General features: G+C 38.5%; 1 protein-coding gene across 6 annotated transcripts in view; it reads right to left on the minus strand.

Annotated features, from left to right (window-relative positions):
• The window catches only part of HIVEP2 (HIVEP zinc finger 2), a 181,900-nt gene that overhangs the window by 16,171 nt on the left and 148,577 nt on the right, over positions 1-17,152 (minus strand). For 5 of the 6 annotated variants that reach the window (XM_033096770.1, XM_033096787.1, XM_033096806.1 and 2 more), the window contains 3 exons: positions 13,241-13,335; positions 7,091-7,135; positions 861-6,411 (listed from right to left, as the gene is read on the minus strand). In XM_033096770.1, coding sequence (XP_032952661.1) covers positions 861-6,029 — 5,169 coding nt within the window. In that variant the 5' untranslated portion in view covers positions 6,030-6,411; positions 7,091-7,135; positions 13,241-13,335. The remainder of the gene's footprint in view (positions 1-860; positions 6,412-7,090; positions 7,136-13,240; positions 13,336-17,152) is intronic. The other variant, XM_033096816.1, reaches the window with a different exon arrangement.

The following is a 17,152-nucleotide window of genomic DNA, read 5'->3' on the forward strand; positions in this document are numbered from 1 at the left end:
AATAAGGGACAATCGGGATAAAATGAGAAAAGAATGACAGCATCTACTGAATAAATTCAACATTTTGTTAAAGAAAAATACTCGTTTAACACTTACACTGCACAACACTAATAAAAACTTTAAAAACATGTTCTATATTCTGAAGTAGCAATTCAAAGCCATCTTTATTAAGGAAATATTTCCAAAAATTTTGAAGGGCAATGGTGACTGAAATAAGTAAAATATATTTTTTAAATCCTCCATTTGCTTATTTAATAACAGCATAAATTCCAATAGTTTTATTAATTAATAGTTTTATAATTTTACATGTAAGGTATTAATTGTGCATTTTTTAAACAAACCAGGTAATCACTTCGGAAAATGAGTTCTGACAGAGAGATCTATAGACAACACATTTTAGTAAAAAAGTATTTTCAATAGGAATAAGCACTCTGAAGTTTGCAAAGTTCAATTCTCACATCCTGCACGTCTCCTGTCTGATCTTTTCTTTCAGCATCTACTCCCTGTTCTATAACCCCATTTCACAATTTCCTGAATTCCTCCCATCAAAAGCAAAGGCAATCTGCTAGGTCATTAACATAGGCCAGAAGGAAGAAGGACCCAGAGGAACTGGTCCTTGAGGTAGAATTTCATGGCACCCAGGTGAAGAAGATACTTCGTGGTTGGGATTTTCCTGAGATCCTCATCACTAAGTTCATGCTAGTGGCTTTTCTCATCCATGAACAGGACCAGTGCTGCAAAGGACTCCCCCAGCTCTGACCTGCATTTCACTGTATTTTTAGACCATATGTCCTTCACTATGTATCCTGCTCAGCAATCAAATCTACAATACAGAACGCTTTCAGAACAATATTCGTTACCTGAGTGAACTGCTTCCAAGCATTTGATGACGTCAGCTTGCCAGTTCCAGGCCTGTGCATAGCAGCCAGAGTATAAATTTCTGTGGTGATTTTTTGCTTGGACCTCAGAAGAGCCAGAGTGGTCTTGGTGTTCAATCCTGATGGGTTTGGGTTACAGGAACTAATGCACCATGAAGCATAAACTGAGGATTTGAAGGTGGCCTGTTGCACGTAATTGGGTTTTGTATAATTCAAGAAGCACCAACTCACAGTAGTTGTTGTCCGAAGACTAGGGAACTGAAGAATCTGCTGGAAATCTGCCACGTCCGTGAAAACCAGAGTCGAGTTTGCCACTTTCCCGCTTGGGCCGGAGGCCATGTGGACCAGCATGCCAACAGGCAGCTTCTGGCCCCTTCTTTGCTCTTCGAGCTGACTGTCCCCCTGTGGCAATGACGAACTCTGTGGGCTCATGCTCATATCTGAGGCTGTCTCATCAATATCTAACTCATCTGACGACTCTCTGCTTTCAGAAGGCCCACTGGACTTCTGCCCGAGAGAAGGTGCCCTGGAGATGGGCGGGAATGGCTCTCTCAAGGGCATGCTGGCAGGCGGATGGTCTTGAGATGAGGAGGGGGACAGCGAGGAGAAGGAGGATGAGCCTGACTGCATGCCATCCTTTGGCTCAGAAGCACAGCCTTGGCGAACTAGTTGGGGTTTCTGTGGGCGGACGAGATCCTTTTTGATATCTGAGTTGGTTAGCTCCACAGCGCTAAGCTCCTCCACAATCTGTCCATACATCTTTTCTTCTTTGACCCTTTTCTGCTGCTTTGTTTCCATGAAGAGTTCTAAGCTGCTGGCTGGCGAAAGCATACGCTTGCTACCTCCCAGGGTGGCGACACCATCAGAGGTGGAAGGTAAGCATAAGGGAATTGAGGATTCTAAGTCAAGGGGTAAGGTCTGAGGTACTTTCCAGATGGGGTATTTCTCCAAGCCTGCATGCTGCCCCAACATCTGGGCAATGTTAAACCCTATTCCTTGCATGGCCGCATTGGTTACCAGTGTTCTCTGAGTCATGTTCTCATCAACTTTGCATATGACAATTGCAGGACTGTTCTGCCCAAGTATCTGAGAAATACTTGTATACATGACACTCCCATAGGATGGGACGTGGGTCTGGATCCTGACAGGAACCACTGTTCCCGGTAAGGACTGTAAAGGCCCAGTGTTTGCCAAGGCGAAATCTTCTTGAAGAACGTGCTCAGAGGGAGTATCAGGTGATTTGGTGCTCTGGTCTGACGGAAACTTTGGGAGAAGGTTCTTTGAGTGTAGCCCTGATGTTCCTGAATAACACGGGTACGTTTGCTCTTTTGTGTGTGTATAATCAGTGGCTTTCTTTCCAGTGTGCTCTGCAATGTGCTCTAAGGGATAGCTAGGATGAATTTCCGCCTGGAAAGAAGGCTTGCCATAGCTCTTCTGAGGGTGTGGCACAAGGGGATGTGGGAAATGGGCTTGCCACCAGGGAGGCTGCTGAGCTGGTAAGTGAACCATACAGACAGTAGGATATTGAAACTGAAACAAGGCATTCTGGATCGGAGAAAATGGAATTGTTTCTTGATGCGGAAATAAATGTGGTTGTTCAGACAAGTGCTTGCTTGTAATATAGGATGTCGGTTGTATCAACGGATTTCTCAGAGACTCCTGACTGTCCATGTGCATGATCTGTGGTTGGGCCAGGTGGAGTGGCCCTGAGCTCAGTGGGGCACAAGGACCCACAATCTGCTTCCCTGGGTCCTCTGCCTGGAGAGGAGGCAGCACAGAGGACGGGACATGGTGCCACGTGGACCTGAGGCCAACATGCAGGTGCTCCAGCTGCTCCTGCTTTACGCCCAGATCTGTCCCAGCCTCCCCCTGGGCAATCTCAGGAGAACCGCTGAAGGAAGCCTGACGCACCAGGAAGCATTTCTTCCTCTCCCGTGATGGGGATAATGTGGAGGTCGTTGCCCCTGCCACTGGAGCATGGGACAGATTCCCATAATCAAACGATTTGCTTCGAATTTCTGGGACTTCAGTTGGGTGAGGGCAAGGCATCTGCTCGGACGAGCAGCGTCGCATCTCTTTCTGGTGGTGGTGGCCTGGGACAGACAATGAGTAAGAACCAGCAGGGACAGTCAGAAACTCTGAATGCTTCCCAAACTCATCTTGCTTACCAGGAGCAGCGAGCTTAAGGGTTTCTTCTCTTTCAAAAGACATCGAGAAGCTGGAGCTATGGGACAAGTTGCTGTCCTGACTGGGGCTACGAGATAGGCCTGTGCCGACGGATTCAAAGCTGGACTCCCCTGAAGAATGTTCCATATCTGCAAGTCGCAGACGCTTCTTTTTGGGTGGCAGCTTCTCTGCTGGGAGCTGGGACAGGGTCTCACTCCTCTGGGGCCACTGAAATTCCTCCACAGGCTTTTCTGGCTCTTTACTCGGGACTTCTTTCTCCTTCTCTGGCTTATCAGGCTCCTCCGTCACTCGAATCTCAGGAACCTGAATGTTGTGCTGGCGAACCAGCCTGGGCTGTGCGTGGTAGGACTGCTGTTGAACTTGCTGAGAAGGGGATGGTCTGCCCCCATTTTCTGCACTTTCCCCTGGGGGAGCCCACTCTGGACTCACAGGGGCTTCTGAAATCTCACTGTCACAGGTCTCAGAAGGTGAAGAGGCTTTGTCTTGTGCATTAGTCGCCAGTTCAGATGACTCAGACCTTTCAAATGAATTGGGTCGGCTCAGCGAGTTTGTATGTTGAATCACAGAAATCACATTTCCTGGAGGTTTCCTGACCCCTAGGTCTGACGTCTTGTCTGAATCAGTGGCAGAGGGCGACTCTTCTGACCCAAGAGATGGACTTCCAGATTGTAGTTGGGGTCGACATGGGTCAAAGCGCTCAGAATGACCATGAGAAGAGTTCTCATGCCCAGCCATGGCGAATCCACTTCTCACACCTTCTGGCATCTGTACTTTGGGGTCATAATCTGAGGTCATCATGCCCACGGGAGTGCTTACAATGCTGCTGCAAATCATGGGGGTGTCCTCCTCATCCCCCACACTCTTCTCTTTCCGGCGTTTCCTATTTTCACATGTAGTTCCAAACATGGTTTGCACTCCCTGCAATGGCGCTGAGGGATCCACAAAATATTCTCCACCATGTTTTAAAGAACTTAAGCAGGAAATGTCCCTGTAGCCTGGCTTTGGTGTTTCCAAGTCTTCCCACTTCTTGTAGGGTTTCCGGCAGACATCATAGTCATACCCAACCCTTTCCCCAGGAATCAATTTCTTTTCCTTCAAGGATGAACCTGAGATGCTCTTTAACATCCTGCCATGGTGCTCTGTCTCCACGTGTCCCTCCTGGACAGAAGGCAGCTCAAATGCAGCTTGTCTTCTTAGCATGCGCTGAGGGGGGATTCCTACAGTCCCTGGATAGAACACATCATCAGAACCAGTCATCCTCTCATCAAATGAGTGACTTCCTCTCAAAGAAGGAGGAATGCTTAGATTAGTTGCTGAAGAAGTTGGCATTGAGTTGCTTCGAATAAGGGGTGAAGAATCCACAGGAGCTTCTAAGAGGACTGGGCTGCTGCCTTGGAAATTTGCAGCATAAAGTTTCCCATCATTCCTAATAGATGATGGAATAGTCTGGGATTGTCTGGACTCACTGTTGAATTTAGTGGATTTGAGCATGCTTGTCTGATTGGGGTCGATTTCTCCTTTGCTTGGGACCAGCTGTGAAACAGGATCTTCAAACATCTTGACGTCTAACCTGGTGTTCACATGAGGTAATGATTCCATCATCCCTTTCCTACCCATGCTGGCGCGCTCCTGACTTGCGGTTGTAACACTGAGTGTGTTTCTGGGACTAAGCCTACAGTATTTTCCAAAGATGATTTCTTCATAAGACTTCGCATTTGTGTTTGGAGGGCTTATTTGCTGCTCTGCACTTTCTGAGCGAGAAAAGTAACCAGAGTCAGTGCTTCCTTTACTGTGCGGGCTCAGAAGGTTTAGAGATGGCTCAGAATCTTGTCCTTTTTTCTCTGACAGTCTTAGTGCAAGTTTTTGTTTCACTGTGTGAGAGTCATCAGCCTTAGTACTTAAAGATGGATTGGGTAGCATATCAGAGCCAATATACTGAGAGCTTTCGTTAGGTAAAGGAATCCCGCCTTTGGGAATAATCAAAATCGGCACCTTCATCGGACCTCCCAGTGATTCTTCCAGTGACCCAGGATAGCCCCCTCTGCTGGCAGCATCCAGTGGGACTGGTGGACCAGGACTCATTTTGTCAGAAGACTCAACAAATAGAGAGCTCTCCTCATCTGTGTCTGTACTCTGTTCACCATCTGAATGTATTTCTGCTTCGACATCAATAAAACCAGCCTCTAGGTCCAATTTAGCGACAGCTGACTCTGTGAAAGGGACCAGTCCTGCCTTAATTGCGTGGGCATGTGACTTCCTGTGCTTGTATAGATTGCTCTTTGTCTTGAAAGAGAAGCCACAAGGTATGCAGGGGTACGGCCGCTCCCCAGTATGGGACCTGATGTGTTTCTTCAGCACGCTCGGTTTGGCACATGCCCTGCTGCAGTACGGGCAAATATACTTGCCGGGCTTCTTGGGTTTGTGCTCTTTTTTGTGAGCATCTTCTGACTGTTCGATACTTTTCTGGGAATATTGGCTAAAAGCGGGGTTCAGACTTGAAATCTTTTTTCTGGGATAACCACCACTGTGGCTGTGGATAGGAAAAGGAAATAAGTCCTCGGAGGCAATAGATGGCAAAGGGCCAGGGAAAAGCCACGGAGGGCCTTCAAGGCTCTGATGTGGCTTGCTGCTGTGCATGACCCCCTGTGGCAACGAGTGCTGAGGGAAAGAGAGTGAATGTTGGCATGAATAAGGACTCGGACGGTGCGGTGGGTATTGCTTCTCTGTGACTTGCTGTGCCACTTCGCCAGGGGAGGCCAGTTTCCCAGAACCAAAGAGTTGTGCTGATGCTGTGTTTCCAATTTGCTCTGGATCTATTTGTGGTTGCCGTTGTCCTTCTTGACTGCCAAAAGTGCTCATCTTAATAACAGCTGATTGTTCCTGTCTCCATCTACCTGATGCTTTATCAGTTTCTCCAGACCTTGAGGTAGCTTTTTGTCCTAGAGCTGTGTCCCCAGTGTCCATTTTGTTAAACAAGGTCTTAAGTGCTAGTTTGCTTGAAAGTCGTGCAGACTCATGGAGTGTCTCCAAAGCTGTGCTTTTCAAAGCTTGCTTGTTTCCATGTTCTAGGATATCTGCAAACTCGCTGAGTGCCCCTTCTTGTAGGACTCTTCCACACCCACCCCGTAGTCTATGGGCAATGGGAATGTCCTTAGACCAAGGCTATAACACAGTTCTCTCCATTGTAGAAATGTCCATCCAAAAGCTAAGTGCAAATCTATAAGATTTCTTATGGCATTTGAATGTTTTCAATTAGGATGAAATTGCGATGATGAATCTTCTAGGAGAAATTTTGCCCATCAACTAGAGCAAAGTTCAATTGCCAGTTTCACTAAGACAAAATGATCTGGGGGGGAAAAAAAGGAAATACAAAGAGATTTTCATAACAGTTATCAAGTAAGAAACCAAAACCAATCCAAACTAACCAACAAGAAATTGGATAAATTGAAAATGACTTTTACTCCAAGGAATTCTTTTTATAGCTGTTATATTAATTCCACAATTAAAGGATATTAATATCAAGCTTAACATTAAGTCATAAGCATAAATCTCTTCAATGCTTGAATTGTGGTCATTCTCTTAAATACACCTTAATTTTGGTTAAAAAAGAATTTAAAGAAAAACATTCGATAAATATTTTTTATAGAATCATAATATTTTTAAAGCCTTCATTAATATAAATTTAGAGCTATTCCTAACCAAGTTTTATGACTTGCATTCTGAAGTGTACTACGTATTTCTCTATGTACATACATTTTCTAGACAATACAAAATATATATTTATAAATATATAGTTATATAAATAAGATATATAAATATATAAATACATGACGTAATATATAATATGCAATATAGATGTATTTTCTAACTTAAAAGCAATGCTTAGTAGAGCTAGACGAAGGCTATAAGAATCAAAGTTTGTTACAGAACTTTGAATAAGGAAGGAAAGTGACTCTAAACAAACAATTATAAAACCTTCATAAACAAGACATATTTTTGGGACAGTTTAAAAATGTAATGATTACCTGACTGGTTTAGAGTTCTCATGAGCATGATTGTCTTGACGCTACCTGGGTGGAAAATAAATCCAGTTAGGAAAAATTGTTCTATTAAACTGCAGCATTGCTATATACAAATGTCAATTTGTCAATTTAAAGTTCATTATATAGAGAGCTCGTAATGCTATGTGCCAAAAAGCAAAACAAAACAAAAACAAAAAAAACACAACAAAAACCCAGCAAGTAACTTTTTTAGAATACACTATATTAAAGCAGTAAACCTTATTATTGACATTGTGTCCAAAACTCTTTGAGTTCAAAGAGAAAAAGTTATAAAAACTTCAGAATAATATTTTCTAAGGTATAAAATTGTTATATCAAAACACCTTGTTTTTTTTGCCACAATTAGCCTGGTTCTAACACCTTAGATAGTAAAACGTTTAGAATAGCGGGGTTTTTTTATTAAACCTATAGGTTTGAACATTTAAAAGAATAAGTTTCCTTTTTAGAAAACATGCATCACAGCAAATAAAGGAGTCCTCTAGATGACTGTGAATGACTCAGGAAGAAAACCTGACAACGTAGAAACTATTAGATTTTAAGTGAACACTCAGCTTCCTTAAGCGAATGGCCAATGTATTACCCAGAGGATTCTGAGAACTTTAATGCTCAATTGTACCAATTATGATGAAAGCTGAGCTGTTTCCTTGATCGGTAATGTGGCAGTGCTTATCAAAGTAAGAAAGTTCACGACTTTTGGCCCAGAAATTCCATTACTGGAAATATATCCTTACAGACATACCTTCACAAGCGCACAAAAATATGCATACAAAGATAGCTTAAATACATTATGGCTCCACCATAAAACGCAGTCATTTTTAAAAAAATAAAGTACAGTTATAAGTTCTGATATAGAAACTCGTACAGAAGAGAGAAACATTGAATGCAAAAATGTTTATTGCACCTTAGGATGTATTTAATAATCCCATTTGTGTAAAAGAGAAACAGACAAGAAGCAGAAAATTTCTTCAAGGATGCCAAACAGCTTTTAACACTAGTAAAATTACAGAAGTAGAACCAGGGAGTCAGAGGGAGGGGCAGGGAGGGATTTCTACTTTTCATCTTATGACTTTGGTGTTTTTATTTTTGTTTATTTTCTTTTAACACAAGCGTGTTTATTTTTTTAATAAAGTATTCGTTAAGAAAAAAGATGCAAATGTACTACAATTTCTCAAACTAAAACAAGTGCCAGTCTCACATCCATGTCCAATTTGCTCCCTAATACAGAATACTACTATGATGATCATAATAGCAGTTATGCTTAGAAAAGGGAAAAGAGAACATGGAAATTCCCACAGGAACAATAGGTCTTTTGGATGAGAAATCAGTAGCCCCAAATATGTGTAGCAAGACATCTGTAATCAAGATGTCTTGATCAGAGCCATATAGATTTGTAAAGCAGTCATTGGAAAAACTAAACAGCAAGCATATTAACTTTGGTTTGCTAAAAAGTTTTACTACTGGATTGAAGTTTTCCCCCACAGTGATTTTTCTATACATCCCTCAGTAGGTAATAAGGCAAAAATTGAAAGACAAGTGATGGCCTCAATACTTCAGTGCAAATTTACAAAATATGTCAATGCAGATTTACTTCTTCAGTTAGCTCCAACAACCATGCAAACAAGAATACAGAATGTCAAACTCAAACACACTGACATTTTAATTTAATCAACTAAATATTTCTTGAAGACACAACCTCTGTCAGACTTTCAGAGGTGAATCACACCCTCTAAAATTGAAGTAGAGTGTATTTTCAATTCAAGACAAAAATATTTGCAACTATTTCCTTAACTAGGAGGCAGAGCATGACCTGAATAATTTTTAAGTGACTTTTCAGAATTAATATTTTATCATGGTATTGATCTATGGCATGCAGTTCCATTGCTAGTAAACAGTGATAATAGTTTTTTATTATGCATTTACTGTGCATTGGATACTGGTATAAAACTTCATATACATTATTTTACTTGATCTTCAAGACAACCCTATGCAATAAGTGTTATTACACCTATTTTACAACTGCGAATTACACTTCGGGAGGCTGAGTATCAAAACCAAAATCAACTCTAGGTTTGGCTGACTTCCAAGCCCATGAGGTTTCACCTCTCCCGTCCACCTCTGCTGTTAAATTTTATCACAACTCAAAACAATCCATCTTCAATAACACTTTTTCCTAAATATTTTCACTTGACTTCAATATTTCCAGTGCTTTAATTTTTCATGGTACTGGGAAAATATATCAGTTTTGTATGGTTGTGGTGAAGAAATTGGCCCCAACATGCCATTTCCTAGAAATCAAATTCACAATTTAAATAATGCTCAAAATGAGTATAGAGAGGTATTAATGAGGACAGCTCCTTATGAGAACACGATAAATTCTCATGACAAACAACTCTTTTACTTTGTTCTTTAGAAAGCATTACTTTTAAGGAAAGTAAAAATTTCATTCACAAGTGAAAATTAGGGATAGGATTACTTTCCATCCATTGGTTTACACATAATTATAATTTTGCTTAGAATATAGACTTCAAGTTAAGCAAGTACGTAAAATTATATGAAAAACAGGACTGGAATAATATATTTAATAATTAAATAGAATACAATATTTTCATTGAGCAATGAGGTAATACCTTTATAAAGCAGATGTTTTTAATTTTTATAGTTTACAGTAATAAATTAAAATGATTACACCCTAAACAAAAATATATACAATAGTTATCCATTAATGACATAGCATATAAAAGAGATGCATCAAATAAAATTCGTACAAAAAATAGCAATGATATTTTGTTAAAGAATAGATCAGAAGATGAAGAAAGTTGATTTACATAAAAATTCAAAAGCAGATATTTAATGGTCAGAACAAGAATGATCTAAAACATTTAGTCCATTCTTGTTGGGTATAAATTTTAGGAGAAGGGGAGTAGACAGAAAAAAGTCATATCTACTATTTTACTGAAAAAAAAAATCAGTTTTGCTGATATTAACATAATGCCATCCTATATTCCAATAGCATTTATTTTCCAGAAAATTTTTAAAATTCAAAACTTTGATCCCAGTAAAAAACACATAAACTCAATTGTGCAAATAGCTTCTGTCAAAAAAAACCTCTTCCTTTTAAATATCTAAAACATGTCTGCCTAAGATGTCCTACCATTTTATCACGAAATTAGATGACACCCCTTCTGGTCATTCAGGAAGAGCTTTGAGCTGGAGGTCCCAGCAGTACCAGGGATTTCTCTGGTCTACATCTGCATTCCTCTGAACTGTAACGTTTAACTTTCACTTCAGTAAAAAATCTTAAAAATATTAAGTTGGTGCAAAAGTCATTGCGGTTTTTTCAATCATTTTTAACCTTTTAAACCGCAATAACTTTTGCACCAACCTCATATTACTTGAAAATTAGAAATCACTCCTATTTCACATGAACCTTTTGCATTAGATTTTAAACATATGTAAGGATAGTCTCTCCAACACTAACTAACTGCTATCCCTAAAATCACTTTCTTTCTTGACGTTTCTGAAGCATACAGAGAAAGGTAGAGGAGAGAGAAAATGAGTGATGGGTGCTTTGGGGAATTTATTGATCATATTCATGAACCATTAACAATATGGACTCTTTTCATGAATTTCTTGCCTACAGTTGCTTTATCTTGGAAACTGAAAAAAAACTGCAATGTAACTTGTGTGTGCCACAGATCTATTACAGGACATGGCGTGACTCTCTCTTTACCAGGAAGGAGTTAGGAGTATTCAAAAGTCACTTTGCTGCTGTCCTCAACTTATACTTAGGAAAAAAATTCACTTTCAAAACCATAAGGATTTCAAAGTTTAATACAAGATTTGATAACGACATTTGTTTTTTTGTGATCCTTTTACTTAAGAATCTAACTCTACCAACAATAGTATGAGTTTCTGAGCTTGTGTTTTATTATTTAAATGTATGAAAATGCTTATAGATAGGAAAAAAGTTACTTTGGACCTCATACTACTATTATAAACCATCAAATGTACCATTGTATATACCTGCGATTTTAGTTTAATTTCCTCAATAAGGATCTATTTGGCACTATAAAGATCTATAGTAATGTGGTTAATTATAGTTACATTACTCTTCTATGCCTGCGTAGATGTATTTCATTTTTCATGTTCTCTAATTGTGTGTTAAAAGCAAACTTCCAGTTTCCCAATCAATTGATATGTTTAAAAAAAGCAGTATGACAGCAATCCTCATATGAAAACAGCCAGTTATCATTTCATTCTCTGAGATTTCTTTTTATGGTAACCAGACCCACGCAAAGCCATTTTTGGCACCCATTGCCAACAAAGGAGAGTTATTCCAAATACAGTTTCACATGCACATCTAAAATTTTCCCCTAATGTCTTTGAGTGCTACAAAGGCAGTAAGATATTTTGCCAGAGGATGCGGCTTTTGGGTTTCCTGTGGATGTCACTCCAGCTGATCGGCGTCCTTCAGTCAGTAAAGACAGATGTCATCTAACAGGCTCAACACAATTTTTAGAAGTGGGGAGGGTTGACAAAGGTACTACCTACTGTGTGGCTATTTCAGTGGCAATGGAACTAAAGGAACTGAGCAAAAGAAAAGGAAACAATATACTGCATGGAAGAGTTGCCATTTCTCTAAAAGCATGCCCTCCCCTTTGGCCACTCTTCACAGTCCCACTCAAATAAATTTGGCAAACAGTTACATAATTTCCTCAGGCAGGCCCTGAAAGGAAAGGCACAGAAACAGCCTCCCATATAGACCTTCACAGAGGTCTCTTCAGGATAACAGCTGGGTGGGATTGGCAGGGAGGCGGGTTTGCTCTGCAGATGAATAAAGGCCTACAGTATCCAGGGTTGTCAATCTGGGATCCTTTGCTTAGAAAAACATTATCTTAGAAAAAACTTTACCTCAGGAAATTAATCATTACTTGAGTGGTGGCAAAAGTCAAGTGAGCATTAAATAATAACATCCTAAATAATAATGGATGGCTAAACAGATACAATGACTGGCAACAAACACTACCTCTCTACTTCCAAATTTTAATAATAAAACTTTTTAAAAATGAAAATGGTTATTTGGTCTTTTCCTGAGAATTTGGTGGTCTTACACTTGTAAGAAAATATATGTTTTAGGATAGTAATTATTTTAGAGGCCATCTCCACTTATTCGCTTTTCAAATGCCAAAGATAAAGCATAAACTATCTTAAGAAATACATGAGCATCTCGGAGCACTGCTGCTTTTACAGTGATGGCCTACAAGTCACTACCGCGTATGAGTACCGGACGAGGGAAAAAAGGATCTACCAAAAAACCCTGGTGAGTGCCAGAGTCCAGCTGAATACAGACTTATTTCCACAGGATGATTTAAAAAAAGGCACCTTCCTGAGAGCCAAAGTCATTATAAATGCTTCTTTGATTAGTAAAAATTCCCATAACAACCTCAGTTCTCCCTAAAATGAGCAAGTCGTCAACATGAGGAAGCTACTCTATATTATATAAAACCCTGCCAAGCAATTCAGGGAAACTTTGGAGCAAAGTAAAAATATTACAACGATCACCCTCTAATGTGACATACATCAAAATCTAATTTGATATTTAAAACCTGATGGAAAATTGAACTATGTTTTTTCCATACTGGTTACAATGAGGACACGATTGCAGATATTTGTATAGTTTGCATATTTAGTCAAAATATTTGTGATTTATTTTGACTATGGTATGCTACTTTTAATAGTTCATCATAATTTTTTTGTAATTTTTTTTACAATTGTGATTTTGTTTTTCTAGTGGAATGTCTTCCTATTATACAGCAAAAGTAATTAGGATTTACTACTAAGTAGAATGTTACATGAAAATAAACTTTACCAGAAAGAAATTCTCTTTAAATGAAGCTATCTCAATTAAGGGCATTATATTTGAAACTGGTCTATTATGAAAAACAAAATAAAACCAAACCTTTACACCACTTTTCTCTCTAAGTGGCATGTACATAGCTTCCTCCCAGAATTGATGACAAAGTCAGTTTACATATGGATGCATAGTCAGCCAAAACCACTTTTCAAGTTAAATGTAAAAACAACAGAATAAAATAATAAATTGTAGTTATTAACCTGTTATCATCATATCACAAATCTGCATCACAACCGTCTTTGCCTTCCACGATGCCAACTGTCCCCACAGGAACTAATGTACAACTTCTGGGAATCTAAAAACGAACAAGAAGATTTTTAAAATGATGACACTTATAATGAATTTAATAGGCATGCTTATTCTTCACAGAGACTGCCTCCCTTGAGGAAAAGAAGGGGGGGTGGGAATTGGATCTGTCAAGAAGACTTTTTTGCCCAAGAAAATAATTTTCTTTCTTTTGACATAGTTTAAATCTTTGGAATAAGTACTTGTATGAAAAGAGAACTGCCTGTAACAGCAAAAGTAGAGCCAATCAGGAGGATAATATTAGAGTTAAAACTTAGCGTATTGGAACTAGAAATTACTCCTCTGTAGTCCATGACACAGTTCTGCTTTAAAGCTGAGATTTTCACAAAAAAACTTTTGGTGTGTCACCAACTACACACTCCACAGGGTGAAGTCTCAGATCCTTGCAGCAAATTATTTTCTATAGTTTATTTCAGCAATGTTATATTCTGTGCTAAAATTAATTTTTAAAATAGGAAGCCGTAAACAACCAAAGTAAAATCCTGATCCTTAACAACGCTAGGAAGTGACAAAGAAAGAGACTTTTTCATGCTTAGCATTAATATTTATCCAAGTCTGATCCAAAGAAATGCATGGAAGGGCAGTCAAACTACTTAATCCAAACAGATTAATCAATCAACCTTCTTAGAATGGTTTCTCCCAGTATAAAAGGCCCATATAAAAATATTACATGACCCCTAGATGGTTATTGTATGTATGTTGTTTTTTAAAACAATTGCTCTTTCTTCCAGACAAACTGTTGTCTCCTAGGAAGGACTAAAGCATCAAGACATGACAATTAAAACGTGCCTTAATCCACTACCAGCTCATGAGAGCATTCAAAGTGCTTAAAGGAAGCAGCCTGCTTTAATGTCCCCCTCCTTCCTGCACACTACTGCAGTAGCACTTCAGGACACCCTGTGCATTTGGAGACATGAATCATTATAAGCAAGTAGGCCCACTCGGTTCCTCAAAAGACACAAAAGGTGCAAAAATAGCTCCTGCAATTGAAGCAAGAACCACGTCAGCAACCAGATGAATGTGGGTGGTCAGATAAGATTCTGTTGCTGCAAAGGGCAAATTATTAAGTGAATGCTAGATTTATTTTCTTTTTTAAACTTTGTTCTTCTTGTCTCAAATCAACCATTTGCTGGCACTTAAAATGACACTTGATAAGCTCAACTATTCTGAAAATTGAATGCTTCATCAAAGCCAAAGAGCATGATTGATTAAACACTGAAGGAACAGGCGCAGTGCCCTAAAAAAATAATAAATAAATAAATAAATAAATAAATAAATAAATAAATAAGACATATATGTTCTATAAGATAATTAACAATTAACTATATTTTTAACAAACCAAATAGCACCTCTTTTTTTTAAAAAAAAAATCAAGTTAAAGTGCTTAATAAAACACCACAACTGTACCTTGGATATATGACCTAAGCTGAAGTAAAGCATGGCATCCTCAGGAAAAATGAATAAATCACTGAGCTATTTTGCACTCAGAGTAAAATTCACCCAAGACACAAATGGGCCAAGATTCTATAGATACAGCTATTTATAGGGAACAATAACTTGCACTGCTCAGTGACTACCTGTGATTGGCAATTCCATAGTAACTCAACTAAGAGGTAAGAAGGGAAAAGAAGAGCATAATCCACAAGAGGCCAACACTGACCCCCACTCCTTCCAAATGTGTAGCAACTATAGACAGGCACTCAACCATTCCCAGACCCCCAAATCGTCATTCCTACTGACAGCCTCCACAGGCAAAACAGAGCTGACAGGGCAATGTTCCCAGTTCTGACTGTGGTTTTCCAGTCTTACTTTCTCGGACTACGGCTACTAGAAATAGAAACCACTCATCTCATGACATGCACATATATCTGGAATTTTAGAAGATACCTCTTTTCAGTCAATAAGAGATTGAAAAATTGTTTCTGTCACATGACTTACAATTCATAACCTTTTCAATGCTTGGCTTTCCTTTGAAGAACCAAAAATAAATGGTAATAATGTTGTACTTATGTCTTACCTCACAGAAACTTTCAGGTAATTAGTATGATTTTTAAGCAAAGATTTAGATGATATTAACATGAAAGAAATGATACCAATTTCAGCTATTTTGCACAAGTCATTTTGTTGCAAATTCGAATCAGTCATGGCCTCCACAAGGGAGGTAATTATTGTTAGTATTACAATAAAGACATGGAGATAACCATCTCTGAAAATTATTTTTGCATTAACTCTAAGTGAATTTTTGTGCCTCAGTTTCTTCATCAAAATTAAAAATCTTTCCTCAAACAGCTCTTGAGAATGTAGTATGACAACTTATGCTTCTGTTCCCTAGAAACCAACAGTTCAATAATATACTATTAAATAATGGAACAAAAGGAAAAGGAGAGATACTCATTTCTTTACCTTTACTTTTAGATTATTAGATACATGAGAAATCACCATGCAATGAAACCTTAACATTCAATCAAACTAACAAGTTTTCAGAGAATAATGTTAACATATCTTATTAAATATCTCCAGATCATTTAAAATTCATTCCTACATATGAGATGGAAATTATCTTTCACTTACTAACAAACTACAGACTGAAACTTCTGTCACCTGCAGGTTTGTAGGAGAGTTCCTTAAACATATTTTCCAACCCTCCATCTCCTGTTTGTAATAAACAATTGAAAATTTGAGTATTACTGTTTCTATCTCAGTGGTTTCTCAGCCTTTCTACTCTAAGGGAAAAAAATTCTTGGCATTAGATATTTATTCTTGGCTGTTTATAGGTTATTGTCAGTAAGCAAAGCAAGGTTCATGTTGAGCTATGATTAAATAGATAGATGATAGATAGATTGATAGACAAACAGATAGATGATAGGTAGATAGGCAGACAGACAGTGCGAGAGAGGTTTTTTTAAATATCCATTGTTGGTAGGATTCTCTATTATTTCAATTCTCTATTCTTCCATATTATTTTAAGACAAGTTATGGTTTAATGATATGATTTTTTGATGAATTTTGCAAGAGGTTAGTTTCATTGACAAACTTCCCATGCAAATATAAGTACTTTCCATCATTCTTGTTTCTTCTGAAGTTAAATGAATATACAATAGATCATAATCTTAGTAGAAGAGCTGACAAGATAAATCAGTTACAATTTAAGTCAGAGTTATCACGATTAAAAATAATAATTATTTGCATCAACTCTACAGAAAACGGCAAATAGAACCTGGAAATAAGATATGACCCTTAAATTTCTTGGTTAAAGGGAGTGTTTAAGCATGACGTTTAAAATAATGAACACTACTCTTCATACTCTAGAAAAGAGATATTTTTATTTACAGAAAGGAGAAGAGATTCAAAAGAAGTAGGTAAAGACGGGAGAAGAGTACTGACAGATAAATGGATGTTCAAGATACACTTATCAATTCCACCAGCTTTTTGTAGAGAGGCATCTTTTCCCATCTACAAAAAAAAAAAAAAAAGGCTCTAAATGGGCCCATTGTTCTAATTCAGAGTGCCTAGAGTTGTCAGGTAAGAGGCACCTGGGAGGTGGTAGGGAAGGGAGGCACAGGCTGTAAAGATACACACACACACACACACACACACACACACACACTTTGATCAGTATGATGACTATAAGTTTCTCAGTTTCGATATAAAGGTTGGGTTTGGGTTTGGAATGCAAAGAAGAAGAAGAAAGACTGAGGAGATACAAGTAGGAAAGGGAAAATGTGGTAATTTTGGAACATGGGGCAATTAATTACTGAGACAAGGCAGAAGGCTTTGAAAAGTCAAATATGTGTATGGGAAAAGGG

The sequence above is a fragment of the Rhinolophus ferrumequinum genome, chromosome 3 (assembly GCF_004115265.2).
Source record: "Rhinolophus ferrumequinum isolate MPI-CBG mRhiFer1 chromosome 3, mRhiFer1_v1.p, whole genome shotgun sequence".
Lineage (NCBI taxonomy): Eukaryota > Metazoa > Chordata > Mammalia > Chiroptera > Rhinolophidae > Rhinolophus > Rhinolophus ferrumequinum.